Source organism: the organism of the source record quoted next, unplaced genomic scaffold (genome assembly GCF_019419815.1).
Source record: "Pyrus x bretschneideri cultivar Hongxiangsu unplaced genomic scaffold, Pyrus_bretschneideri_v1 Contig38, whole genome shotgun sequence".
In the NCBI taxonomy this organism is placed as follows: domain Eukaryota; kingdom Viridiplantae; phylum Streptophyta; class Magnoliopsida; order Rosales; family Rosaceae; genus Pyrus; species Pyrus x bretschneideri.
The window spans coordinates 1,171,058-1,195,241 of NW_025999701.1; the positions used below are offsets into that span (position 1 = coordinate 1,171,058).

The window sequence follows — 24,184 nt, forward strand, 5'->3', positions numbered from 1 at the left end:
AACATCACCAATGCAATGCTGTGTGCTCTGCATTAAGCAACCAATGATTGTGCTGTGATAGGGAAATGATCCTGCACTCCCTGTTTTCTCTCTTAGTTCGAAAAGTGCTTTTGAATGACTGAAAGCGTTTTTAGAGAAAATGTATTTGGTTTTCAAAAGCACTTGCTTTTCCAAAATGAAATTAATGTTATCTATTCAAATCCAATCTTAAAAGCGAAACGAGGTTTTCGAATCCAATCAAAGTCGTAACCAAACAGCAGTCAAGACATTAGTCCTATCATACGATTTGGGCTGGGCTTTAGCTTATGCATATGTCAGCCCATCTCGAAGCCCATCTTTAAGTACAAAGACATGCTACTCTCTCTCTCTCGCTCTCTCTCTCTCTCATAAGCTACTGCTTCTCTGTATTATCCATTTCTATCACGTCCAGGGCCAAGCAACAAGAAAATGGCAGCCATGGCTGCACTTCAGAGCTCCATGACCTCTCTTTCTCTCTCCTCTAACTCCTTCCTCGGCCAACGCCTTTTTCCCCCAACTCTGTACTCTGTCCCGGTACGCTTTCCTTTTCTCCTTCAATTCTTATGTCAAATATAATGATACATACATACATACATATATACATACATATATATATATTTACACATGTATTAGTATTTTACTGCATTTCAGTTCTTTGCTCGTAGCACTGAAGTGGGTCTTGCCTAAAATGAACACTCTCTCTTTATTCCAGTGGTTTCTGCAAATTCATGTGATTTTACTTTTCTTTGTGAAATTGAATTCCTTTATTAATATGTAAAGGTTGGGTTTCTAAGAATATGAGAAATGAAAAGGAAACGGATAATTTTTAATGTGTTTATGTACAATTTTGAAGAAACTGCATCTCTGGTTACGGTTCTGACAGTGTTGGATTCTCTGTTCAAAATTCTCCAAGTGGGTATTGTAAAGTTGAATTATTTCGTTGAAAGTGAATAAAATCAGATGCAGGAATTGACTGAGAGATTTTAGTGGTTAACGAAGGTTTCCGGTAAGGCTAGGGAAACCACATTTTGTAGACCACAGTAGGGTCTACGGTCCAAGTAGGTCTCATCTCTATTAGAGAGATTGTTTAGATGTGGTCTACAAAATGTGGTCTCCGTAGCATTCTTTTGTTTCTCAGCGAAACTTTTGCTGCACTTACTATGTGATATTCAAAATATATAAGAATGACCATGTTGTGTATAAGATTTAGTAATAGGTGTCCTTAGTACTTTGTTTCTTAATGAAACTTCTGCTACAATTTCTTATTTCTATTCCCATTACCTTAGATGACAATGTGGTAATTCCCTAATCAAAGATTTGGTTTTCCGGGTTTATAAGTGGCCCTATATTAGTGGATGACAATGTTTATGCTTTATACTTCGTTGGCATAAAACTGAATTGTATGAAATGAATGTTAAGCTGGAGTGAGCTTTCAGTTTACATAGTCATGAACAGGCTTTCTGTAACCTACATACTGACCGTGACACACATATCGGTTCATTCTATTAGAATTATTTCATTTCTTTTCATATTTTTTGAGTTACCTTCGGGAGATGGGATATCATAAAGTTTTTTCACCAAACGTGTCCTGTTGAATTTTGATAATATATTTTAATTTTACTAGTAAGTTTCTTAAAAAGGATCTGATATGTTTTCCAAGGCCATATTTCTTCATGCGTTTTCTCTTATGTTTTGTTTTGTTCTTTCTTGTCATCTCAAAGAAACAAAATTTTATACCGTCAAGGTAATGGAAATGGTTTTTGTACCATTCACATTGTAGTTTTGAGTTTGAATTACTGTGATCACTGGGAGGAAAAAGGAGAATCATTTCATAACAATTTATCTGCTTGTTTCATGCGCAGGCCAAGTTAACAGCAAAGCCTTGTCTCATTGTAGTGAAGGTCAGCATCATGAGTCCTATCTATTTTTTCTTTATTTTTGTCAATAAGTTTTTTCTGTTGTATACAATCAAAATCTGATGCATGTATGGTGGAATTGCTAACTTACCAGCTTCTAGGTAGTGATGCTTCTGCTTGTTTGAAACTGGATAATATGAAAGCAATCTTTGAGCATGTAATTTGGCTCATAATATCTGCGGACATGCACGACTAAATGGGATATTCTTACAATAGTCACAAAGAAGGCATTTGATTGCAAATTATTCACGATTGGGGTGGAGAGTCATTTATCTTGATTTCCTGGCTAAACCAAGAAAACGTTATTTCAATTTCTGGTTTACAATTGAGTATCCTTTTCTTTTTTAAAAACTATTTTGCTAAATGTGATATGATATAGCACATTAGGGCTGTTCATCTCCTGAAATATTGCTTTTTTCGTCCTCTGGCAGCTCAAAAGATGGGAGCGGAAGGAATGCAAGCCAAACAGCCTTCCAGTTTTACACAAAATGCATGTTAAGGTTGGGGACACGGTGAAAGTCATATCTGGACATGACAAGGGTAAAACTGGAGAGGTGACAAAGATCTTTAAGCACAACAGCACCGTGATAGTCAAGGAGATAAACTTGAAGACAAAGCATATGAAGAGCAGGGAAGAGGGTGAACCAGGACAGATACTTAAGGTTCTTTTTCTTTCGTAAAATCTGTAATCATCAACTTCTTAGTTCCTTGCTTGCTAGTTTCGTTTAATTACAAATAAACATTTTAAACTTCATATTCCAGGTAGAAGGAGCTATACACAGCTCGAATGTGATGCTTTTCTCAAAAGAAAAGAATGTAGCAAGTCGGGTGGGTCATAAAATCCTGGAAAATGGACAACGAGTTCGATACCTCATCAAAACTGGTGAAATAATAGACAATGCAGAGAACTGGAAGAAATTGAAGGAAGAAAAAAAGAAAACTGAAGAAGCCGTCACTGCTGCATAAGGATCAAATTCTTACCTGAACGTGGCTGTAGCTTAGAAACTCCAGATGTATTAATATCATGTTGTAAGTTTGTATTAATTCAATACCTTCTTGTGCTCTCGAGTATTGCACTTACAACTGGGTTATATAATTTTGTTTATTTGTGTTGTTTGAATGAGAAATTAGAATGTTGGTCTTCCTCCAAAACATGCTGGTTATCTTTTATTTAGTTTGCATTTTACTGAGCATGGGATTTTTCTTCAACACTACACGTTTGGTGCTTAGGATTATAGAATTGGCTAACTCACTAGATTCGATGTTGTAGAATGAACGTAACTTTCAAATTTAGTGAAGTTGAAGGTAGACGATGGATTACGATTGGAGGAGAAGTTTTGTTCGTAACTAATCCAACCAATTCCTTCAATTTTGGACAAAAATTTGGAATTTGACCTTTATTTCTTTCTTCAAATGTACCTTCAATTTTGTGAGTTATTTAATCCAACCCATGCTATGTACCAAGATTCGAACTCTCAAATTCTCATTTTTGCACTTTTAAATTTCTAGTTTCGAATTTCAAGCTTCAAAGTCTTCCCTTATCACTTCATAACATTACGAGTGAGTGCATGGAATTTCTCTTAAACTTGTTTGTCTTAAGATTGAATCAAATTGAAGAAATTGTTGAAAACTTAAAATGTATGAAAGCACAAACTTTGCATATTGTGATTTCGTGTTGATATGACGAACCGATTTGACTATCATCATACACAAAATAATTCATTTGAGATTTTGAAGCACTTAAAAACGTTAAGAAATGAGAAAGTTACGGCGAAAATTTGTAATCAGCACGAAACAGCTTGAACTTGCATAGAGTACAACTTGTAGAAGCTCGACTGGCCCATATTCGGTTCGATAATAAACCAAACTTGAACATTGGTACAATCAGCTCGTAGAGCTCTTAAGCAAACAATATTTTCTTCACGAGACATCTTGAACTATACTATATTAAAGAAATTTGCTTAGAAGGATCATTTTTCTGATTTGCTTTTGAAGAATTATGTTCACTTTTATTTTTAAGTATTGATTGACTATATCTTCATTTTAACTTTTTATTTCCCAAGACGGAGGTTGATATTATATTCCTCAAGTCTTCTTTTGTTTTTAAACTGGGATTTTTTGCTCTCTAACTTCCCGTACTTTCTTATTTTGTGTGGTCACGGTTAAGTTAAGTCAATATTTTATATTACTATTCATTTTTGTCTTATTATCTCTATAAAAAAATAATATAAAATGTTGACATGGTTTAACAGTGACCACACAAACAGAAAGGCACGGAAAGTGGGAGGGCAGAGAATCTGCCTCCTTTTAAACTACATGCGTGATAACTTAGCCTCTCACTAAGCTCCAATCATCTAAAAAGAAAAGAACGTCTATGTGGTCGTTTCAAAGTACTATTCATAAAAACGGAATTGTTATTATCATTTCAAAAATTTTATTCTATATTCCTCACAAGTGTATTTTTCTTTCTAATTATAAAAAGTTTGGGGTGCCAAATAAGATTTTTGGAATGCTAATAACAATTCTCCATAAAAATTATATGTTATATTGTTCATGTGTTATTATAGCTCACTCAATAAAAATCATCTAAGCAAAATTTTTATTAAAACGAAAATCGTTTAATCAATTAACTATAACAATTAAATAAACATTTCGTAATATTGCAATTCATTAACTAAACGAACCGTGAAGTCCCAAGTTCGCACTTCTGCACCGTTGATCAATGATCACACGCAAGTCTGCATCATACGTTGGACAAAATTAAATACGGATAACGTAAAAGACTTTTCTTTTCCATTTTGGGTTATATGTTATCATAATTGTATGAATCTGGAAGCGTGTACAATTCACATCACATGATGATTTAACAATTGGCAACCATGCATGCATTCACAACACACTCTCATTATCTTATATCTCCACAAGAGAGATGCTAAGAAAACTCTTTAAAAATGAAACTCTTTATGAACTTTCTATTATCTCAAATTTTTAACAGTATTTTATAATATTAGCACAAAAGTTAACGTTAAACTGTAAAGTAATAAACAATCTCTAAAGAATTTCACATTACAATAGTCTCCTTGCCATTTCTCGTCTCCACAGTAGTACATTTGTAATTTGTGTAATTTCCATATATATGATATAGACCAGCCGTGGAAGTATTTGCTTACCAAAAATTTTAAAAATGATTTATTAATTACTATCTCCTCATATGCTTTGTCGATTGTCCAGTGGTTTCTTATTATACCATTTTAGGGATATGAATATTATATTAGCCACATGATTTCAACATCCAATACTATGATTAATTCAATATATATGTGCGTGTGTGTATCTATAGCAGCCTGCGGTGGAGAGCAAAAGAAAGGGAGCTATGGCAACATACTGTGTTACCGGAGCTACTGGTTTTCTAGGGTCTTGGCTGGTGAAGACCCTCCTGGAGAAAGGCCATATGGTTCATGCAACAGTCCGTGATCCTGGTCTGTAGACCTCTTTAATCAATTAGCCCTCTCTTTTTTTTTTTTTTTTTTTTTTTCACGCTTTTATTTTCATCCAAGTAGAAAAAAAATTATAGCTTTCTTTTTGTTCAGATTTTGTTTGTGGTTTTTATGGTTGACCTTTTAATTAGAAAGGGAGATGAGAGATAGAAAGATGAAAACGGTGAAAGAACTCTGAGTTTTTTTTTTTTTTTGGTAGAACTCTGAGTTAGGAAAGAGAAAAAGATGAAATAGGTTAACCGTTATTGTGGGTCTGCCACTAATACAAGATCTTGTTGAGAGAGAAGAAATGATGATATTGATAGTTAATTCGTTTCATTTTCTGAGTTGAGAATTAGCTTTCTGAAATTTGCACAAAATTTTTGGTGAGATCATCAATACTTGCATGCAGTAGCTAGAAGCCTAGAAGGATCTTATTTGAGTTAGCATCAGGTTCTAATATTGGTATTCTTTTAGTCAAAGATTGTTTTAGCTAGAAAGTTTATGAATATACCTGCCTAGAAGTCATTTGACAACAAGGTTGTTAAACATAATTACATGCATTTTAAATTATCTCAAGATATATGTGTATCAATGAAATTTCTGCACCATACTATAAACTGTATGGGGTAACCGTTCCAAATAAGAGTTTGAGAATAAATCAAGCATGACATTTTGATTGGTAGACCACGAATGTAATTTTATGTCAGCCCGGCTCAACTTACAAGTCTAGTTTATGGTTGAGATATCCTTAATTCATAAGATTGTTTGCAATTGGAAGATGTAAATTTGAGATGTAAAAATTATATTTACATCCCATTTTAGATTTCGGTCATACGTAAATGAAATTCTACTTGAATGAGTAGAGATATAAATATACGATCTCATTTAATTTCTTTCTTTGGTTGGAATCAACACCAAAAGAGGTAAAAAAAAAATATATACATAAATTTAGGTTTTTATTTACATGTTTCGACCAAGATTTTACATCTCTTCATTGGAGTTTTCCAGCCAACCATGAATGTAAAATACAAATTTCTAGGCATTTTGCATCTCACGTTGGAGATGCTCCAAGCATGCTAATTTTCTTCTATGAATGTTTCAATAAGGGTGATGAGTTTCCACTTAAAATCGCACAGCCAAGTGTGTGCAGCTATTATCATTGTGGACAAGCACTGATCGGTTGAGATTGTTCCGAGCTGATTTTCGACAAGAAGGAAGCTTTGACGAGGCTGTGAAGGGCTGTGACGGCGTATTTCACGTTGCAGCATCAATGGAATTCAGTGTTACTGTAACAGAAAACATTGGTAATGCATAACATATGTGCTACATTTTCACTACACAAATAGCACATAGCCCTACACTCTTAATAAACCCTAATTGAGTTCCTATCTAAATTGTTTTTACGTCTAGAGAGGTATGTTCAATCAAATATCATTGAGCCTGCAATCAAAGGAAACTTAGACCTCCTCCAATCCTGTGTGAATTCTGGAACGGTGAAAAGGGTTGTACTCACCTCTTCCATTAGTACTATCACTGCCAAAGATGGCAACGGAAACGCAAGAGCTGTTGTTGATGAGTCTTGCCAAATTCCTGTTGATCAAGTTCTAAGTGAAAAAGCAAGTGGATGGGTAAATGTTTCCTCTCCTCTATATAAATCTCTCTTTGCTTTGTTCTTACAATTAGAGAATACTCAGTAATCCGACGCACATATTAGTCTGTCCAGTTGAAATAGTCACTATCATCTGACATATCAAACGAGGCCTCATTGTGCATTAAAAACATTCTTTCTTTAATTTACAGGTTTATGTACTTTCCAAGATTCTCACAGAGGAAGCATCATTCAGATTTGCAAGTGAGAATGGGATTAATCTTGTATCAGTCATAACAAGTACTGTTGGGGGCAATTTTCTCACTTCCAAGGTTCCATCAAGCATTCAAGTTCTCTTATCTCCAATAACTGGTGCTTCTGCTGTATCTATCTTCTTCTTTCTTTCTTTCTTAAAGAATCTTGATGGCGCGAGAAAGATTTGTCATTGAAATATACAAGTACACTATGTTAGCCTTTCCAATAGAGTTGTGTGACTACAATACCCCTTGGCCGTAAGTGTATCAGGTTTTTTAATGAGGCAGATGAAAGTATATGACCCATTTCTTTAAATCTCACCCGTTCATTTTATGTTACATTGAAAGCAAAATGCTATTATTGATTTTCTGCAAAATAAGAAGTAGGGATATCATAAACACAATTGAAGCTGTGGATATGATCTTTCTATGCAGGTGACTCTGAACTTTATGGCATATTATCTGCTGTAAATGCAAGGATGGGATCAATTGCTTTAGTTCATGTTGAAGATATATGCAATGCCCACATCTTTTTAATGGAGCACGCCAAAGCGGAAGGTCGTTACATATGCTTTGCCCAAAGTTGTCCAATGTCTAAGTTGCTTAACTATCTAGCTCAGGCGTATCCTTGCTCAAATTCAAACAGGTATAGTACATTTTCCTGTTAGACTTTTCGAGCTATATACTATTTCAGTGATACTTCTCTTCCTAATGTTCAAAGAATTCCCGAGTTCAAATCTCCCTCTCCGTCGGGTGAGCTTTATATTCTCAATTTAGATACTCATCAGATCATTGTTTATATTTGTGTGTGTGTGTGTGTGTGTGTATAAATACATTGCTAGAGGCAGTTCAAGAAAAAAGGTCGTTAATACCATTTTCTCAGCGACCATATGAAAAATGGTCATAAATAGTAGGGATGAAATGAGAGTTGATTAATGTACTTAGCTCCTTATTCCTACTCAATATATATTTTAATTTTCTCAGGGTTTGTAACTCAAATGGTTAACTACTAATTATATGCACCTCCTAAAATTGTACGAGATTTCCCTTTATATACATAATGTTCTGTACATATTTTGCAGGTACAGAGTGATTGAGAAAGAAAATGATGTAGTACCTTATTCCGAGATCTCTTCAGAGAAGCTAACAGATTTGGGATTCACTTACAAGCATGGAATTGAAGATATTGTTCATCAGACAGTTTCTTGTTGTCTAGGTTATGGCTTTCTACCTCCTATTTAGAGTTTAGAGTTTTTCTACGTTGTTGTTAATATAATAATATTTTTTTCTTTCCTAAATGTGGACATACCATCGATGTTGTTCATAATTATATCATTGATACTATGAACTTACAGTTCTCAATGTATGGTCGACATGGTTATCAGTACATTGTGATATTTTATCTGCAAGTGCACCTAACCGCAATTTAGAAAGAAAGTTTAATTAAACTAGATCTCTTGTTATTGATAAAAGATGTGGGCTTGTTGGCAAACAGACATTTCCTTTCCTCTGTATTTTCATGTATTCATCTAGAAGCATTTTTAAGGTTCTGTTTCAGGTATTGCTGAAAAGTGTTTTTTTCTTGTACAAAAAGCACTTGTATTTTTTTTTTTTTTTGGTCGAGAAAAAAACAAAAGAAAAAAAGAGCACTTGTTTGTCTGTCAAATTATAGTTGGAAGGAAATGCCATTTTGACCATGGAATATGCTTTTGGCAGTACCAAACACACCTTTACTACTAAATATTGTATCCAAGTCAACTGTTTTGGCTAGCCGAAGTGAGAAGCCAACTTGGTTGCCACCTTACACAAAGCTGTACATTCATCTGTGAAACAAATACGCATTCAAGTCAAATCAATTAGATTTAATGCTTTTGGCATGTTCATCGGAGGAGACAAAATGACAGGGAGAAAAGAATCTCGAATTTGGACTCGGAGGCCTTCGAATTAAGAGTGGGCACAAAAACAATCAAATCGCAAAATTGCATCGAATTGTATGAAAAAAAATCGAACAGAATCATGTTGATCGGAAAAGTCAACTTTGAGTCAAAAATCGAACCAAAACATTCAAACCGGTTCTGATTCCGGTTTCGAATAAAAAAAAACCGGCTAGAATCGAACTGAACCATTTTATTAATAATAAATAAATAAATTATATATATACACACATGTCATGATATAATAGGTTGACAAATTAGTTTCACCAAGTTGCGAAGCATTGGATCCCATCCCAATTAGGTTTTACTCACTCACTCTGTCACTCACCTCACCCTCCCTCACCTCACTCACACGGCCCCACCCCTCTCACATCCCCATTCCCCCATTTCGCACATCCGAGATCCAACCCTCACCATGGCTTCTCATCCAAAAATATCAATGATTCACCCATAACCTCAGCTTCTGTGACGGCCCTCATCATCCATCATTCGTGACAGCTCATGAATCTTTGTCCTCCGTCCTCTCTCCTTGGTATTTTCTCTATCTTTTCTCATATTTGAGATTAGGAATATGGTTGAGTTCCACTGGTTTTCCATTCTCTTTTACCTGCACTATATATGTGTGATTAACACTGTCTAATTGAGTCACTCTTGTCCTGCATTTAGGGCCATTTGTATATAGATGGTCTGTGGGGTTCAATAAGGGTGTTTTAAGTTCGTAGATTCTACAGAAATGTCATTGGATTTAATCTGCCCCCTTAATTTAGGGCCATTTGTTGAGCTGGAGTATTGCCAAAATTGCTAGGAATCAGTTGACCACTTTCTGCTATACTCGGGTTCAGAGTTTTGTACTTTCATCTTCTTCTATGTGGTTCAGTTGGTTCAGTTTGTGCAAAAGCTTCAGTTGCAGTAGAATTCAAAATTTTAGGAATAAAAACAATTTACTTTTCTTTAATTTTGTAACATCAAAATAAATATACTCACTTATACATAATAATCATCCACCAGATTCCCAAACTCACTTATCTATTTGAGGTTCACATCCTTGAAAGGCATAAGCAAAATGCCCCTCTGCTGCCTGTAATGAAATGTGAAATGTAAGTCAAATTGATGAAAGCATGAGGCTGTCTCAAACTAAGGTTTCAAGAAATAAGATGGAGCACCAGTAAAAGCTAAAGGAAAAACAACACTCCAATTGACAACACTATTGCCCGAGGAAAAATAAAGTGTTTAACTGTGCTGAAATTAGTACGTTCATAGCATGTTTACCCATTCTAACACGATTTGAAGGTTAATTAACAATTTGCTTTTTTGGTTTCTCTGCAGTGGCACAACTGATGACAAAAACCAAGAATCTATCTTCACTGTGAGGAGAAAAGAAGGTCTCATTAGTTCATCAATACCAAATCTATGGCATGAAATGACCTCAAAGCTTCACTGTAAAAGCATTGGAAGACTGTCTTCATCGGATTCCGCCTAATAGTTTCTCTAAGGTATAAAATGGTTTAATTGTAGATCTTCTGAGTATGGCCTCTTATCTCTTTCAGGAGTTTCATTTCAGTTACATTGTTCAAGTGAGAGGTTTGGGGCATGCAGCTCATAGCTTTGGAGAATAGGTTAACAATTAGCATTGGAGCTCAGTTGGGTTTTCTCCTTAATCTTTCACTTTTACATGATACGATTATACAGAAAGAGTGGGTATATTTGTTAGCGGATTCTATTTAATTGTTCTGTAATTAAATTTAAACCTGCAGTTTGCTTCTTCAAACTTTTAAAATTGGGGAAGACTGTAAACACGAATAATTCCTGAAACACAAGAGACAAGAATACGTGTACAAAATATATATTTTGTATTAATGATTTTGGGGTTACAATCTCTTTGTAATTTGATCCTCTGATTCTATCTTCGTACGATGTGGGTTTGTGGATGAGTTGTTGATCCAAAGGGCCGTCGGGGCTTGATCTAAGGATGCACAGTTGATGAATGGATCTTCAAGGGGCGTTAGGCTTGATCTTGAAGAATGGGTGTATGAGTTTGTTGAGGTTGTTGATCCAAAGGGCCGTTGGGGCTTGATCTCAGGATGAACGGATGATGAATGATGAACACTTTCTTCAAGGGGCCGTTGGGGCTTGATCTCAGGATGAACGGATGATGAATGATGAACACTTTCTTCAAGGGGCCGTCGGGGCTTGATCTTGAGTTAGTGGGAGTTCTTCAAGGGCCGTCGAGGCTTGATCTTGAAGGTTGATGGATGAGCGGATCTTCAAGGGCTTTTGGGCTTAATCTTGAAGAACGATTGGATGTGTGGATTTGTTGAGGTTGTTGATCCGAAGGGCCGTTGGGGCTTGAACTTAGGATGAACGGATGATGAACGATGAACACTTTCTTCAAGGGGTCGTCGGGGCTTGATCTTGCGTTGGTGGAAGTTCTTCAAGGGCCGTTGGGGCTTGATCTTGAAGGTTGATGGATGATGAACGATAAACACTTTCCTCAAGGGCCGTCGGGGCTTGATCTTGAGTTGGTGGAAGTTCTTCAAGGGCCGTTGGGGCTTGATCTTGAAGGTTGATGGATGATGAACGATGAACACTTTCCTCAAGGGCCGTCGGGGCTTGATCTTGAGTTGGTGGAAGTTCTTCAAGGGCCGTTGGGGCTTGATCTTGAAGGTTGATTTGACGAAGAACGAAGAGTGCTTTCTTGATCCTTCGGGATTTGCTTGAGAGCTTTAGAGTTCCGAAGCTTGAAGGTTTTGGTGTGATATCAATTTCCCTTTCTTTCTTCCTTCCTTTCTTCTTTTTTTTCAAAATGAATGCCTTGGCCTCCTATTTATAGAATTCCAAAACTTGATTTTTAGATTTAAATAATCAGATGAAATAAATCATTTCTGCCAGGTATTGACACGTGTCATATTTGATGACTTTTCCAATTTATTTCGATTTTTCGTTGAATCACACGCTACATGTAAAATTTATGTGACACGTGAACGTTGAAATTTTAATTATTGGTCAACATTCATTTCACCGAAATTTTGATGTCTACAAATGCCCCCACTTCAAGGCGCGTCGTAGGCATGTGCTTGTCACGTGTAAAAGATGCGTTTTGAAGTCCCTTAATGTAGATGTCAACCCAAGGGCCGTCGAGGCTTGATCTTGAATTGGGCTGGAAATTTCTTCAAGGGCCATCGAGGCTTGATCTTGAGTTCGACTGGAAGATTTTCTGGTTTCCTCCAATCGTTGATTTTCCGCAGGCTTACTCTTGAACTGAGCTGGAGGATTCTTTTGGTCTCCTCCGAAGGTCTGAACTTACTCCTTTGATCTGGAGTTGAATTTGATTCAAGGGTGGTGAACACTTGATTTTGAATCGGACTTGTGATTTCTTCAAGGGTCATCGAGGCTTGATCTTGAACTGGGCTGAGGATTCTTTTGGTCTCCCCCTATCGTTGATTTTCCTTTGTGCTACTCTTGAACTGGGTGCAGGGTTCTTTTGGTCTCCTCCACTCGTTGATTTTCCTTTGTGCTACTCTTGAACTGGGTGAAGGGTTCTTTTGGTCTCCTCCACTCGTTGATTTTCCTTTGTGCTACTCTTGAACTGGGCAACAGGATTCTTTTGGTCTTCCCCGAAGGTCTGAGCTTACTCTTTTTTTTTCTGTTTCTTTGTTCAATCTCTCCAATTCGTATTGAAGAGGGTTAGAGGATAGCTCAGCATATGCAGTTGTAGCTTGTCTCCACATGCTTCAATGCATCATTTTCATTTGCCTTACTTGCTCCCCTTTGCAGAAGTGGTATTTCCTTATGCAGGTTTAGCATCTTCTCTTGTACTATTTGTTCCTGATGCAGGAGTTGAATGCAAACCTTGCATTTGAATGGACCATCACTTCTTGGTGGCAGCGCAAGTTTGAGTGGAGGTTCCGACATATTGCTTTCTCTGTCCTTGTCCTGGCAGGTGAGAACAAGGGCAAAGGAAAAGATAGGGGAAAAGCATGATATGAGATACCTTTGCTTTCTCCCTTGATGATATGAGATACTTTTGCCTTGGTGTCAATTGTTTGCAAGGGCGTTCCCGAAGAGGAAGAAAACTGAGCATTTTGAGATGCTTTGCTAGGAGTGTACTCTCGGAGGTGAGGAAGAGTTGGGCATTTTTTTTTTTTCTTGTTTGCAGGTCTGCCTTGCCATAAAAGATGAAGGTCGACATATATAGGGATTTCCCAATAGCAAGTGGTGGTACTGTTCTTTTACCCTTGTCGACAAACGTTTTGATCCCGCAAATCCGGCTTTTTGAAATAGTGACGACTCTTCGATCTTTGAATACGCCTCTTTGATTTCTGAACGACGCCTCTTCGATTTCTGAACGAGCGCCTCTTTTGACAAAGCTGCACGCGTTTTCTGAAAAGCAGAGAAAGCGTCGCCGAACTTTGCGCTTGTCAGCTAAAGATGTGTAGCTGCGATGATGACCTCCACGTGATCTTTTGACAAAGTGGCACCCGTGCTCTGAAAAGGCGAGAAAGCGTCGCTCACCTTCACGTGTTTTCAACTTTGTCGGAGATCTTTTGACAAAGTTGAACGCGTTTTCTGAAAAGCCGAGAAAGCGTCGCCTAACTTACGCCGGAAAATCCAGCTTTTGAGATTTGCAGAGCGATGTCTCTTCACTTTTGAATAAGCGGCCCTTCGATTTCTGAACAAGTGCCTCTTCCTTTTTATAGAGGTATTGATCACCTCTAATATGCACACTTTGAAGGTTGCTCATTCCTGAAAATCATCTCCGGCCTTTTGAGTTTTAACTCCATCCACCCATCTCTTTTAACACCTTTGAAAAATGGCTAACCCATCGAACCTTAGCTTAGAATTGAATCTCAGCAGTGATACGGGCGCGCCGCATCAAGGTAACGTATGGCGCCCTTCTTTCTTATCTTCTAACGGTCCTCTTACAGGTGAAGACTCCGTGATGCAGGACGCCACAACAGCTACAATAGTAGCTAGGAACCTCCTCACTCCAAAAGATAGTAGGCTGCTGTCAGGACGGTCCGATGAGTTGGCCGTTCAAGAGTCCCTCGCTCTTAGTGTTCAGTGTACGGGCTCTGTGTCCAACATGGGCCAACGCCTGCTTGCTCGGTCCCGTCAGGTGGAATCATTGATGGCAGAGGTGGAAGATCTTAAGCAAGAGATTAAACAGCTTAAGTACGAGAATAGAAGTTTGCATGTGCTTGCAAATAACTATTCGTCGGGCATGAAGAGGAAGCTTGATGAGATGCAAGAATCTCAAGGTCGCATTCAAAGTGACCGTCAAAGGCTTGCGTCTTTCTTCCAGAGGCACATTTTTCCGGCGTCATCAAGCGTTCCACTAAGTATTGGGGCCTCGAATGATCTATCTTCGTTGCTTCCCGCTCCTGGAGTTTGGCCAAGTAGTGGGGCTTCACGTGAACAACCTTTGTGAAAGCTTCATCTTTCTCTTTCTTTGTTAGATACATTTTTTTTTTTTTTCGCACTTGTAATTTCTCGAAAATCAATGAACATGCTTCGTTTTATTTAGTGTATTGTGCTAAATACAGATAAAACATATACATCACCGTCCATCACCATTTTTTTATTCTTTTCTTTGCTTTCGGTGGCGCTGATCCACCATTCATTTATATATATATATATATTTCAGATGGTGCCAGAAGCACCACCATTGTTTTTTTCCTTTCTTTTTATTATATATATATATATATTTTTTTTCCACATGGTTCCAGAAGCATCATCATTGCTATTTTTTTTTTTTGTAATTTTTTATTATTCTTTTGAAAGATGCTTCCCCGCATCATCATTTTTTTTTTCTTTATATGGCCATCTGCAAGGCTGAGTTCGTGGGTGAAAACCCAGGCGAGTCCGAGAGAAGACGGAGGAGATCTTTGGGTGTGAGTTGACAAACTTTGATTTTGTCAATCACATTCAAAGGCAGCAGCAGAGGCAAGCAGACGGATGAGATCTTTGGGTGTGAGTTAACAAACTTTGATTTTGTTGATCACATTCAAAGGCAGCAGCCATGGCGGAGGTGCAGGAAGCTTCATCAAGGCAAGTTCAACAGAAGCAGAGCTTACAGAAACTACCCCAGCAGCAATGTTTGTTTCAGTTCTAACCCGCTTTCCCACAGTGATTGCGTGCTTGAACAGCCTACTGATGTTTCTACCAAAGCCAACAACTCCTTGGCCGACTTTAACAACTTGTTTCACCTGGGCAAGAATTTGACCTTCTCCGAGGACAAGAGAGTCAAGACCTGCTGATTTGGGATCGCCTTCCCAGATTCGTACTCTTGGATCACTTGAGGCTTCTCATTGATCATCTGAGCAAGTTGAGCCTGGGTAAGCTTCTTATCAGTTCGAGCTTGCATGATAGTTTTTTTTTTTTTTTTTTTTTCAGCTCACTTGGCACCCGTTCATGAGCAAGGTTCTCCATTTCCTCGTGTTCAAAGTAGTGCTGCTGGAGGCAGCTTTATTTGTCCCAGCAGCAGCTTTCTTGAGGGTTTCGATCTCAGCTCCGGAGCGGCGAGCGGCGTTGACGGCTTTCAGGAAATAGCTCTCCTTTGATTCGAGGATCAAGAATCGCTGTCATGTATATGATTATGTTGCAGACCTGGCTATTGTAACCTCTCACCTTTTCAGCCATTTCTTTAGCGGCATTCTTTAACGATTCTGGGTAAAAGTGAGAGTCTCTGCAAGCAGCGATTGTCTCGGAAATGTGATCCATAAAGAAGAAAACCAGCCCGATAGTGGGAAGCTTGTCTGTGCACATGTTTGTGATTTTGTAGAATCCCAGATGATCAGGTCCACCTTCAAGCCATCGAATCCTGCGGTGGGGCTCTTCTCCTCGTCCAGTGCCCGCAGAGATGACTCAACAAATCTGGCTGCTGCATATGCCATTGACAATGTCGCGGACCCAGCACCTGCCTTTGCCTCTACAACCTCAGTTCCAGCATTTTGGATCCTAACAGTTAGTTGTTCAACTTCTTCTTAATTACAGCCTTCAGGTGATGATATACTTCAACACCCATCTTCATAGCTTCCTTGAAAGAAGATGCTCCGACAGGGAGGATCATAAATTCCTGCATTGCTAGTTTATTGTCTGCATGAGAACCTCCGTTAATGACATTAAATGCAGGTACAGGCAGCACCAAGGTCTTGTTTCCAGCAAGATTGGCTACATGCTTGTAAAGAGGGATCTTGTTCACAAGGGCACCGGCTTTGCAAACAGCTAGAGACACCGCCAGTATAGCATTTGCTCCGAGCTTCTGTTTGCACCAAACCCATTCGTTGACAGTTTCATCGAGTTGATGTACCATATAATTGTCGATTTTGGTCTGCTCTGTTGGGTCATTTCCTCTGTTGCGGCCAAGCTTAATCTTTTGGACCTGAAGACGGCTATGATAACAGGGGCGACGACGACCAGAACCGGGTTCACTACCTGGGGAGCAGGCCCATCTGGATTTTCGACACCATAACTCGAATTGCCTCATCCCCAGAAGCAATGTTTTGCAGAAACTCAATCGAATTGATCTGCAAGACTTCGTCTTTCGACCTTGTGAGCCCGATAAACGTCGAAATAACACCTTCTTCGACCATGAATCTCTTGATTTCTTCAATGCCAACGAGATTTTTGAGTGCACCGCAAGCAGGACCAACCAACTTTGCTTTGATTTCGCTGCCATCGCCGCCGAAACATAACTTAAGCAGAGTTGTGACTCCGCCGTGAGCTGAAATAGACCACCCATTATCCGAATTTTCGGTTAATCTCTGCAAGCTCTTTGCAGCTTCTTCTTTCCCAATAGTTGCTCTCGTTGGTTTTGGAACCGACCCATTTGAAAATAGCGAAGTGGGTCGGATTCTGGATGGATGGGTAGGAATATTTCGGCGATTTTGATCGGAATTCGAAACGGAATGGAATCTAGTTGACCATCTTATCTTGAACAGAGAGAGAGAGGCTCTTCGTATGTGAAAACTGGCGGGAGGAGGTTGGCGGCGGAGAAGTTTCAGAACTTCCCCGGATCGCAAATCGGAGAACCACGGCCAAACTCTCAGCATCAGCACCCGACCATGATATTCTCCGACTTGAGGTCTCTACTTCGAGGCCCTCCTAGATCGCCTTCTCATCGTCGCCACCGCCTTCTCCTTTCCCATGTCAGCACCGCCACCATAGAGCTCAGATCGGCGCAGTGGATGTCGCAGGCTTTGGTCTTGGTGAAGGGGAACATTTTGTGGAGGTTGATCTTTTTGTGGGTGTATGGCAGTTTTGAGAGTGAGTAGGGCCCTGGTTCTTTTGGGTATATGGGTTTTTGTCCCCAACACAACAATCCAGCCCACCATTTTGGGCTTGTCGACATTTTGCCTTCTTTTTTTTTTTTTTTTTTTTTTTTTTTATAGTAGAGAATATATATATATATATATATATATATATATATATATATATATATTTTAATACATAGTAACATATGTATATTTTTTTTTTTCTTTTGTAATAAAATTGACTTTCTTTAATGAAACATTTATTTATTTATTTTGATGTGACTGTACTTGAAGTTTTGAAGTTTCAAGTTGCCTACGTACTCTTCCAAAGAAGAGATCAAGTCATAACGTAGTTCAAATGAGTGATGGTTTTGATGATGATTTTGCCGTACACAGTTTATGCTCTTGCAGTTCGGACAAGGAGCTTTGGTTGTCGTCTTTTAGGCTCGTGCGAACGAGGAGCTTTTGTGAATTTGTCAAATGATCTTAGAGGGGCATTCCTTGCAATCTTCATAGCAAGGAGTCTTGACTGAGTGATTGAAGAAGTCTTTGGGGAAGAAATCGTGCATTGTGATGGCAACGGACGATCTTTGTGTCATAACTTCATCATCCTCAACACTTTCATGTAGCTTTGAAGGTTGACGGTAGCTGCTTTGCCCCCTTTCCGATTGGTGAACTTGTGGAGGAGACCTATGTTTCTTGTGCATTTTCTTTGGAGTGACATAAGTCCATCCTTCAACTTCACTTGACTTGACTGACATGGTTTTGGAGCATGCCCCCAGCGGTTGAGGTGAAGATTTTGAGTTCAAAGAGCCAGAAGTGACGGTGGTATAGTTTGTCTTCACCACATCATTAAGATCTAGCTCGATGATCCCTTTCTGAGCCAACTTCATGATGAGATCTTTTAGCACAAAGCACTTTTCCGTCGGATGACTAATGAAGCGGTGGAATTTGCAGTACCTTGGACTGTCAGTACGGTTTATCTCTTCTGGCCGTTTGCACTCAGGTAGGTCGATCACCTTTTTGTCAAGCAAGTCTTTCAACATGGCAACCACGTCAGAGTCGGGGAATGGATAAGTCTTCTCCTCAAGCTCCTTCAAAGTGCGTCTACGTATCTCTTGATCACGAAAAGCTTCGGTTTGAATCGCCTTGCTTCGTGTAGGGATTTTGACTGGAGTTGTGTTAACCGTCATTGCTTCCTTGGTGGGTTTCCACGTTGCCTTATCCACCTTTGGCCCCAAAACTTTGTCATTCTTGTAGTCGGCGATCTGTTCTTTCTTCCTATGACGGGTGATGCTTAACTCCATATCATGGGCGCGGGTGGCTAACTCCTCAAATGTTCGTGGTTTGATGCCTTGAAGGATGTAGTGTAGTCCCCACTGCATGCCTTGAACGCACATCTCAATGGCAAAGGTTTCAGAAAGCCGATCTTTGCAATCCAGACTTAAAGAACGCCATCTATTTATGTAGTCGACGACGGGTTCATCTTTCCACTGTTTCGTGCTGGTCAGCTCTAGCATGCTTACAGTACGACGAGTGCTGTAGAAACGGTTGAGGAATTCCCTTTCTAGCTGGTCCCAGCTGTTGATAGACTCAGGTTCGAGGTCAGTGTACCAGTCAAAAGCGTTACTTTTCAGCGAACGCACGAACTGTTTGACGAGGTAGTCTCCCTCTGTCCCAGCATTGTTGCAAGTTTCAATGAAATGGGCGACATGTTGCTTCGGGTTGCCTTTTCCATCGAACTGCATGAATTTTGGGGGCTGATAACCCCTTGGCATCTTCAAAGCATCAATCTTCTTGGAGTAAGGCTTTGAGTACAGTACGGAGTCATGCGAGCTTCCTTCGTACTGTGTCTTGATAGTGCTTGCGATCATCTCCTGTAGCTCCTGGATAGAGAGAGATCCCATGGATGCCGTTGCTTGGTCTAGCTTCGGCTTCTCTTCAACTTTCTCCGCTGGTGGCTCCTCTTCTTCGTCATCTTCTTTCTTTAATAGGCCAACAATTGGGTCGACTTTCACGTCGGGCAGCGCATCTAGTTGGTTGACAAGTGCGGCAATCTGCAAGTCCTTCTCTTCCATAGTTCGTGTGAGCTTTGCGATTGCTTCATTCATCTGAGCTAGCTGCTCCTCGATTGAAGTTGCTCCAGTGGTCATGACTTGCATGGTTGTACTACCGCTTGAATCAGCGTCGGAGAGTAGGGACTCTGAGTATTTCCTTGGGCTCTCCCCTTTTGATGCCCATAGCGAGGCTAGGGTGATCACAGGCTCGTACCTCAGGTGCTCTTGTTCCTTTGACAGAGTTAATGCAGGGGCGGAAGCCGCGGCAAAAAGATCTCTTGCCTTACTTCGGGTTATAATGCCCGAAATATCACCACTTGCGGCGATGATGTTCTTGTTCTTGATTACAGGAACAGCTTGATCCTTTCTTGATGCCATTTGCGTTTTTCGATGATTTGAGGATAGAGATGAGAGGTAGAGATAGTCCCACTGGGCGTGCCAAATTTGTAAACACGAATAATTCCTGAAACACAAGAGACAAGAATACGTGTACAAAATATATATTTTGTATTAATGATTTTGGGGTTACAATCTCATTGTAATTTGATCCTCTGATTCTATCTTCGTATGATGTGGGTTTGTGGATGAATTGTTGATCCAAAGGGCCGTCGGGGCTTGATCTAAGGATGCACAGTTGATGAATGGATCTTCAAGGGGCGTTAGGCTTGATCTTGAAGAATGGGTGTATGAGTTTGTTGAGGTTGTTGATCCAAATGGCCGTTGGGGCTTGATCTCAGGATGAACGGATGATGAATGATGAACACTTTCTTCAAGGGGCCGTCGGGGCTTGATCTTGAGTTAGTGGGAGTTCTTCAAGGGCTGTTGAGGCTTGATCTTGAAGGTTGATGGATGAGCGGATCTTCAAGGGCTTTTGGGCTTAATCTTGAAGAACGATTGGATGTGTGGATTTGTTGAGGTTGTTGATCCGAAGGGCCGTTGGGGCTTAAACTTAGGATGAACGGATGATGAACGATGAACACTTTCTTCAAGGGGCCGTCGGGGCTTGATCTTGCGTTGGTAGAAGTTCTTCAAGGGCCATTGGGGCTTGATCTTGAAGGTTGATGGATGATGAACGATGAACACTTTCCTCAAGGGCCGTCGGGGCTTGATCTTGAGTTGGTGGAAGTTCTTCAAGGGCCGTTGGGCTTGATCTTGAAGGTTGATTTGACGAAGAACGAAGAGTGCTTTCTTGATCCTTCGGGATTTGCTTGAGAGCTTTAGAGTTCCGAAGCTTGAAGGTTTTGGTGTGATATCAATTTCCCTTCCTTTCTTCCTTCCTTTCTTCTTTTTTTTCAAAATGAATGCCTTGGCCTCCTATTTATAGAATTCCAAAACTTGATTTTTGGATTTAAATAATCAGATGAAATAAATCATTTCTGCCAGGTATTGACATGTGTCATATTTGATGACTTTTCCAATTTATTTCGATTTTTCGTTGAATCACACGCTACATGTAAAATTTATGTGACACGTGAACGTTGAAATTTTAATTATTGGTCAACATTCATTTCACCGAAATTTTGATTTTTGGATTTAAATAATCAGATGAAATAAATCATTTCTGCCAGGTATTGACACGTGTCATATTTGATGACTTTTCCAATTTATTTCGATTTTTCGTTGAATCACACGCTACATGTAAAATTTATGTGACATGTGAACGTTGAAATTTTAATTATTGGTCAACATTCATTTCACCGAAATTTTGATGTCTACAAAGACCATGCTTTCTCTGTGAAATAAGTTGTTTGATTATGCTTGCTCTCTGAAATAAATTGTTTGATTATGCTTATATGTTGTTTGATTGTGTACAGGAGCTGCTGATTGTGTATAAGAGCTGCTGCTTGCTCTCTAAAATAAACCTGCAGTTTGCTTCTTCATTTTTTTGTTTGTTGACTGACCACAAATGCATATTTCTTTTAGTTGTCTCTTTTTGTTGACTTGGTGCCAATACCAAAGACATTTGCATTAAAAAAGATGTGTTGTATGCTACTTTATATAATCAATTTTAGAAGATGCATTTGAATGCAGGATGATTTGGTGTTCAAATAATTTAGTTTTCGGAACCGTAAACCAGCAAGAACAGAATCAGAACCGGTGTAGACCGAACCGTATAAATTTAAGTGGAACCGCACTGAACTGAACCGTTGATATTTTTCGGTTCCGGTTCCGATTTAGGAGAAACCCACCGAACCGCACAGTGTCCATCCCTACTTCGAATTATACATGGTATAAATAAGAATTCAGTTTTCTTGTTCTTTAAGATTATATGTAATTTGATATTTTCTCTTTGTTATGATGCGTCAAGTCTCTTTATTATGAGGTGTATAATGAGATGTATGATATATAAACGGATCTTTTGTTAGCCGGAAAGCAATTTGTGACGAAATGTAACCTTATTTAAATTCTGATGGCGACTAAGAGCAACTCCAGCGTTGGAGCCCTCCCCCCTGGCAATTCACTATTCAATCCACCTAATGAACAGTAATTGCCCTTAATGAACAGTAAGTAGCCCTGGCAATAGATTTTGCATCTCCACCGTTACACTTCTATAGCCCTGGCAATAGGCAATAAAATATTAGTTTTTTATTTATTTATAAAATTAATACAAAATAATTTTAAATGTAATATCGGATAAGATTTTTAATCGTTGTCGGTGCGCCACGTGTCATTATCCTAAGTATTATTAAATAATACAAAATAAATAATTATAATATGGATTTCTGATAAGATTATTAACCAATCACGTCGCGCCACGTGTCATAATCGGTTCACAATCTTTGAGGATAGATTTCCATCAGATTTTAAACGAATGACGGCATGCCACGTGTCATAATCTGTTAACAATCTTGGATGATAGATTTCCATCAGATTTTTAACGAATGACGGCATGCCACGTGGCATTATGCAGAACCTAATCCTTTCTGAATCCTCTATATAATCCACCTTCCATCTTCACAAATCTCACACCAAAATTCTCAAGATCTCTATCATTATTCATAATTTCTGCTTCCTTATTCACGAAAATCAGTTTCAATATTCATAGTTTCTGTTTCTTTCTTTCAATGTCTTCTTCTTCTTCGTCAAGGATGATGTGGGAATTGAATCAGGAAGAGGAAGACTTGTTTAACCAATCAGAATCAATGTTCAATCAGCAGCGGGTAAGAAATGAGAGGGAAGAAGATGAGGAGCGTCAAATGAGAGATGACGACGTAAGAAGGGGCAGAGCCTCACATTCCCGTCGAGTCATCCAAGCTGCGGCTCAGATCTGCAGGCCCAGGCGTTTGATAGGAGCATATTCATGCGACTTAAATGGCTTGTTCTCGTGCATTTACGTTATGTTTCTCTAGTTATTTTAGTCCTTTATGCTTCTTTTGTGTGTTTTCAGGTTCTAAGGGCTTAAGGAAGAAAAAGGATGCATTTTGGAGCATTTTGGAGCAAAATTGGGCTTGGAATGGATGGCATATGATTGGAGCCAAAATGTTGGACGAATTTGAAGGCCTTGTATTCACTTTGGACATAAAACAAAGGGCCTAGCCCATTCTCTCTTAAACCAAGCCCTTTGCCATGCATTTCCTTCCAATTCCAAAGCCCACAATCAATTCAAATGCCATGCAAATCCATATTCAACACCCTAAACTACAAGCATGCATCATCTCACCAAGCAATCAAACAAGCCACATGCATGTCCCTTTAATCATTCAACCACATTCCCACTTTCCTAGCTAACCCTACATGCATTCTTTATTCACTCTTCATCATTGCACCACAAATCATTCACCCACATGCACTCATATTCCCATTTCCTTTCCAACATCTCACATGCATTTCCACCTTCCTACTTCATCATTTCACCACATTCTCCCTCTTTAATTCCACATGCATTCACTTCATCATTACACCACCACTCATTCTTTAATTCCACATGCAATTCTTCATCATTCCTTCACACAAATGCTTAAACAAACATCCATATGTTCCCTCCACTCCTCCTATAAATACCCTTGCATTCCCATTCATTCAAATCATCTCATTCACAACACAACAACACACCACAAACACATTCCTTTCTCCCTTAGAATCCAAAAACCATCTTCCATTTCCACCAATCCTCATCCATTTCCATAATTCCCCAACACTTCCATCCCCCCAACCAACCTATCCTTAAACCTTGTGCTACAACAACGAGGAAGAGAAGAGTGCCTAAACGTTCATACAATTCAAGTTTTGAGTTGTTGGAATGTTTAGGTGTTTCTTTGATTTCAAAGTTTCATTTTAATTCTCTTTGTTTTGTACGTATGAGAAATGGAAGAAAAGAGTGCTTAAACGTTCATACAATTCAAAGTTTTGAGTTGTTGGAATGTTTAGGTGTTTCTTTGATTTCAAAGTTATGAGGAACTAAACCCCCTTTAGCTAGGGGGTGATTCGAAACTATGTTTATGTTTGTAATATGATTTGATTACTTTTAATTACGTTTCATAAGTTGTGAATTCAATTTGTTTAACTGTTTGATTGATAACCTATTTATGTATGTTTATTAAGAATGAACGCTTAATTTTCATGCATGAATTTGACGCTAGAATATAAGTGAGTTTCACGTAATAGTTATGAACTTATATTCACAAGTAGTGGAGGTTGCTTATAAACAATCGTGTTAAACATATTCTTGGCATAAGTTTCATGCAA

The 24,184-nt window shown here is 38.9% G+C and overlaps 2 protein-coding genes across 2 annotated transcripts; both read left to right on the forward strand.

The window, feature by feature from the left end:
* Positions 1-366: 366 nt before the first annotated feature.
* LOC103946567 (50S ribosomal protein L24, chloroplastic) lies at positions 367-3,086 on the forward strand. The gene is made up of 4 exons (XM_009357290.3): positions 367-552; positions 1,881-1,919; positions 2,366-2,596; positions 2,697-3,086. The coding sequence occupies exons 1-4, from the start codon at positions 448-450 to the stop codon at positions 2,898-2,900; spliced, it is 579 nt and encodes a 192-aa protein (XP_009355565.1). The 5' UTR covers positions 367-447; the 3' UTR covers positions 2,901-3,086.
* A 2,062-nt stretch (positions 3,087-5,148) lies between these two features.
* LOC103946568 (putative anthocyanidin reductase) lies at positions 5,149-8,729 on the forward strand. Its single transcript, XM_009357291.3, has 6 exons — positions 5,149-5,413; positions 6,550-6,717; positions 6,824-7,041; positions 7,214-7,373; positions 7,691-7,901; positions 8,338-8,729. The coding sequence occupies exons 1-6, from the start codon at positions 5,308-5,310 to the stop codon at positions 8,495-8,497; spliced, it is 1,023 nt and encodes a 340-aa protein (XP_009355566.2). The 5' UTR covers positions 5,149-5,307; the 3' UTR covers positions 8,498-8,729.
* Positions 8,730-24,184: the final 15,455 nt, after the last annotated feature.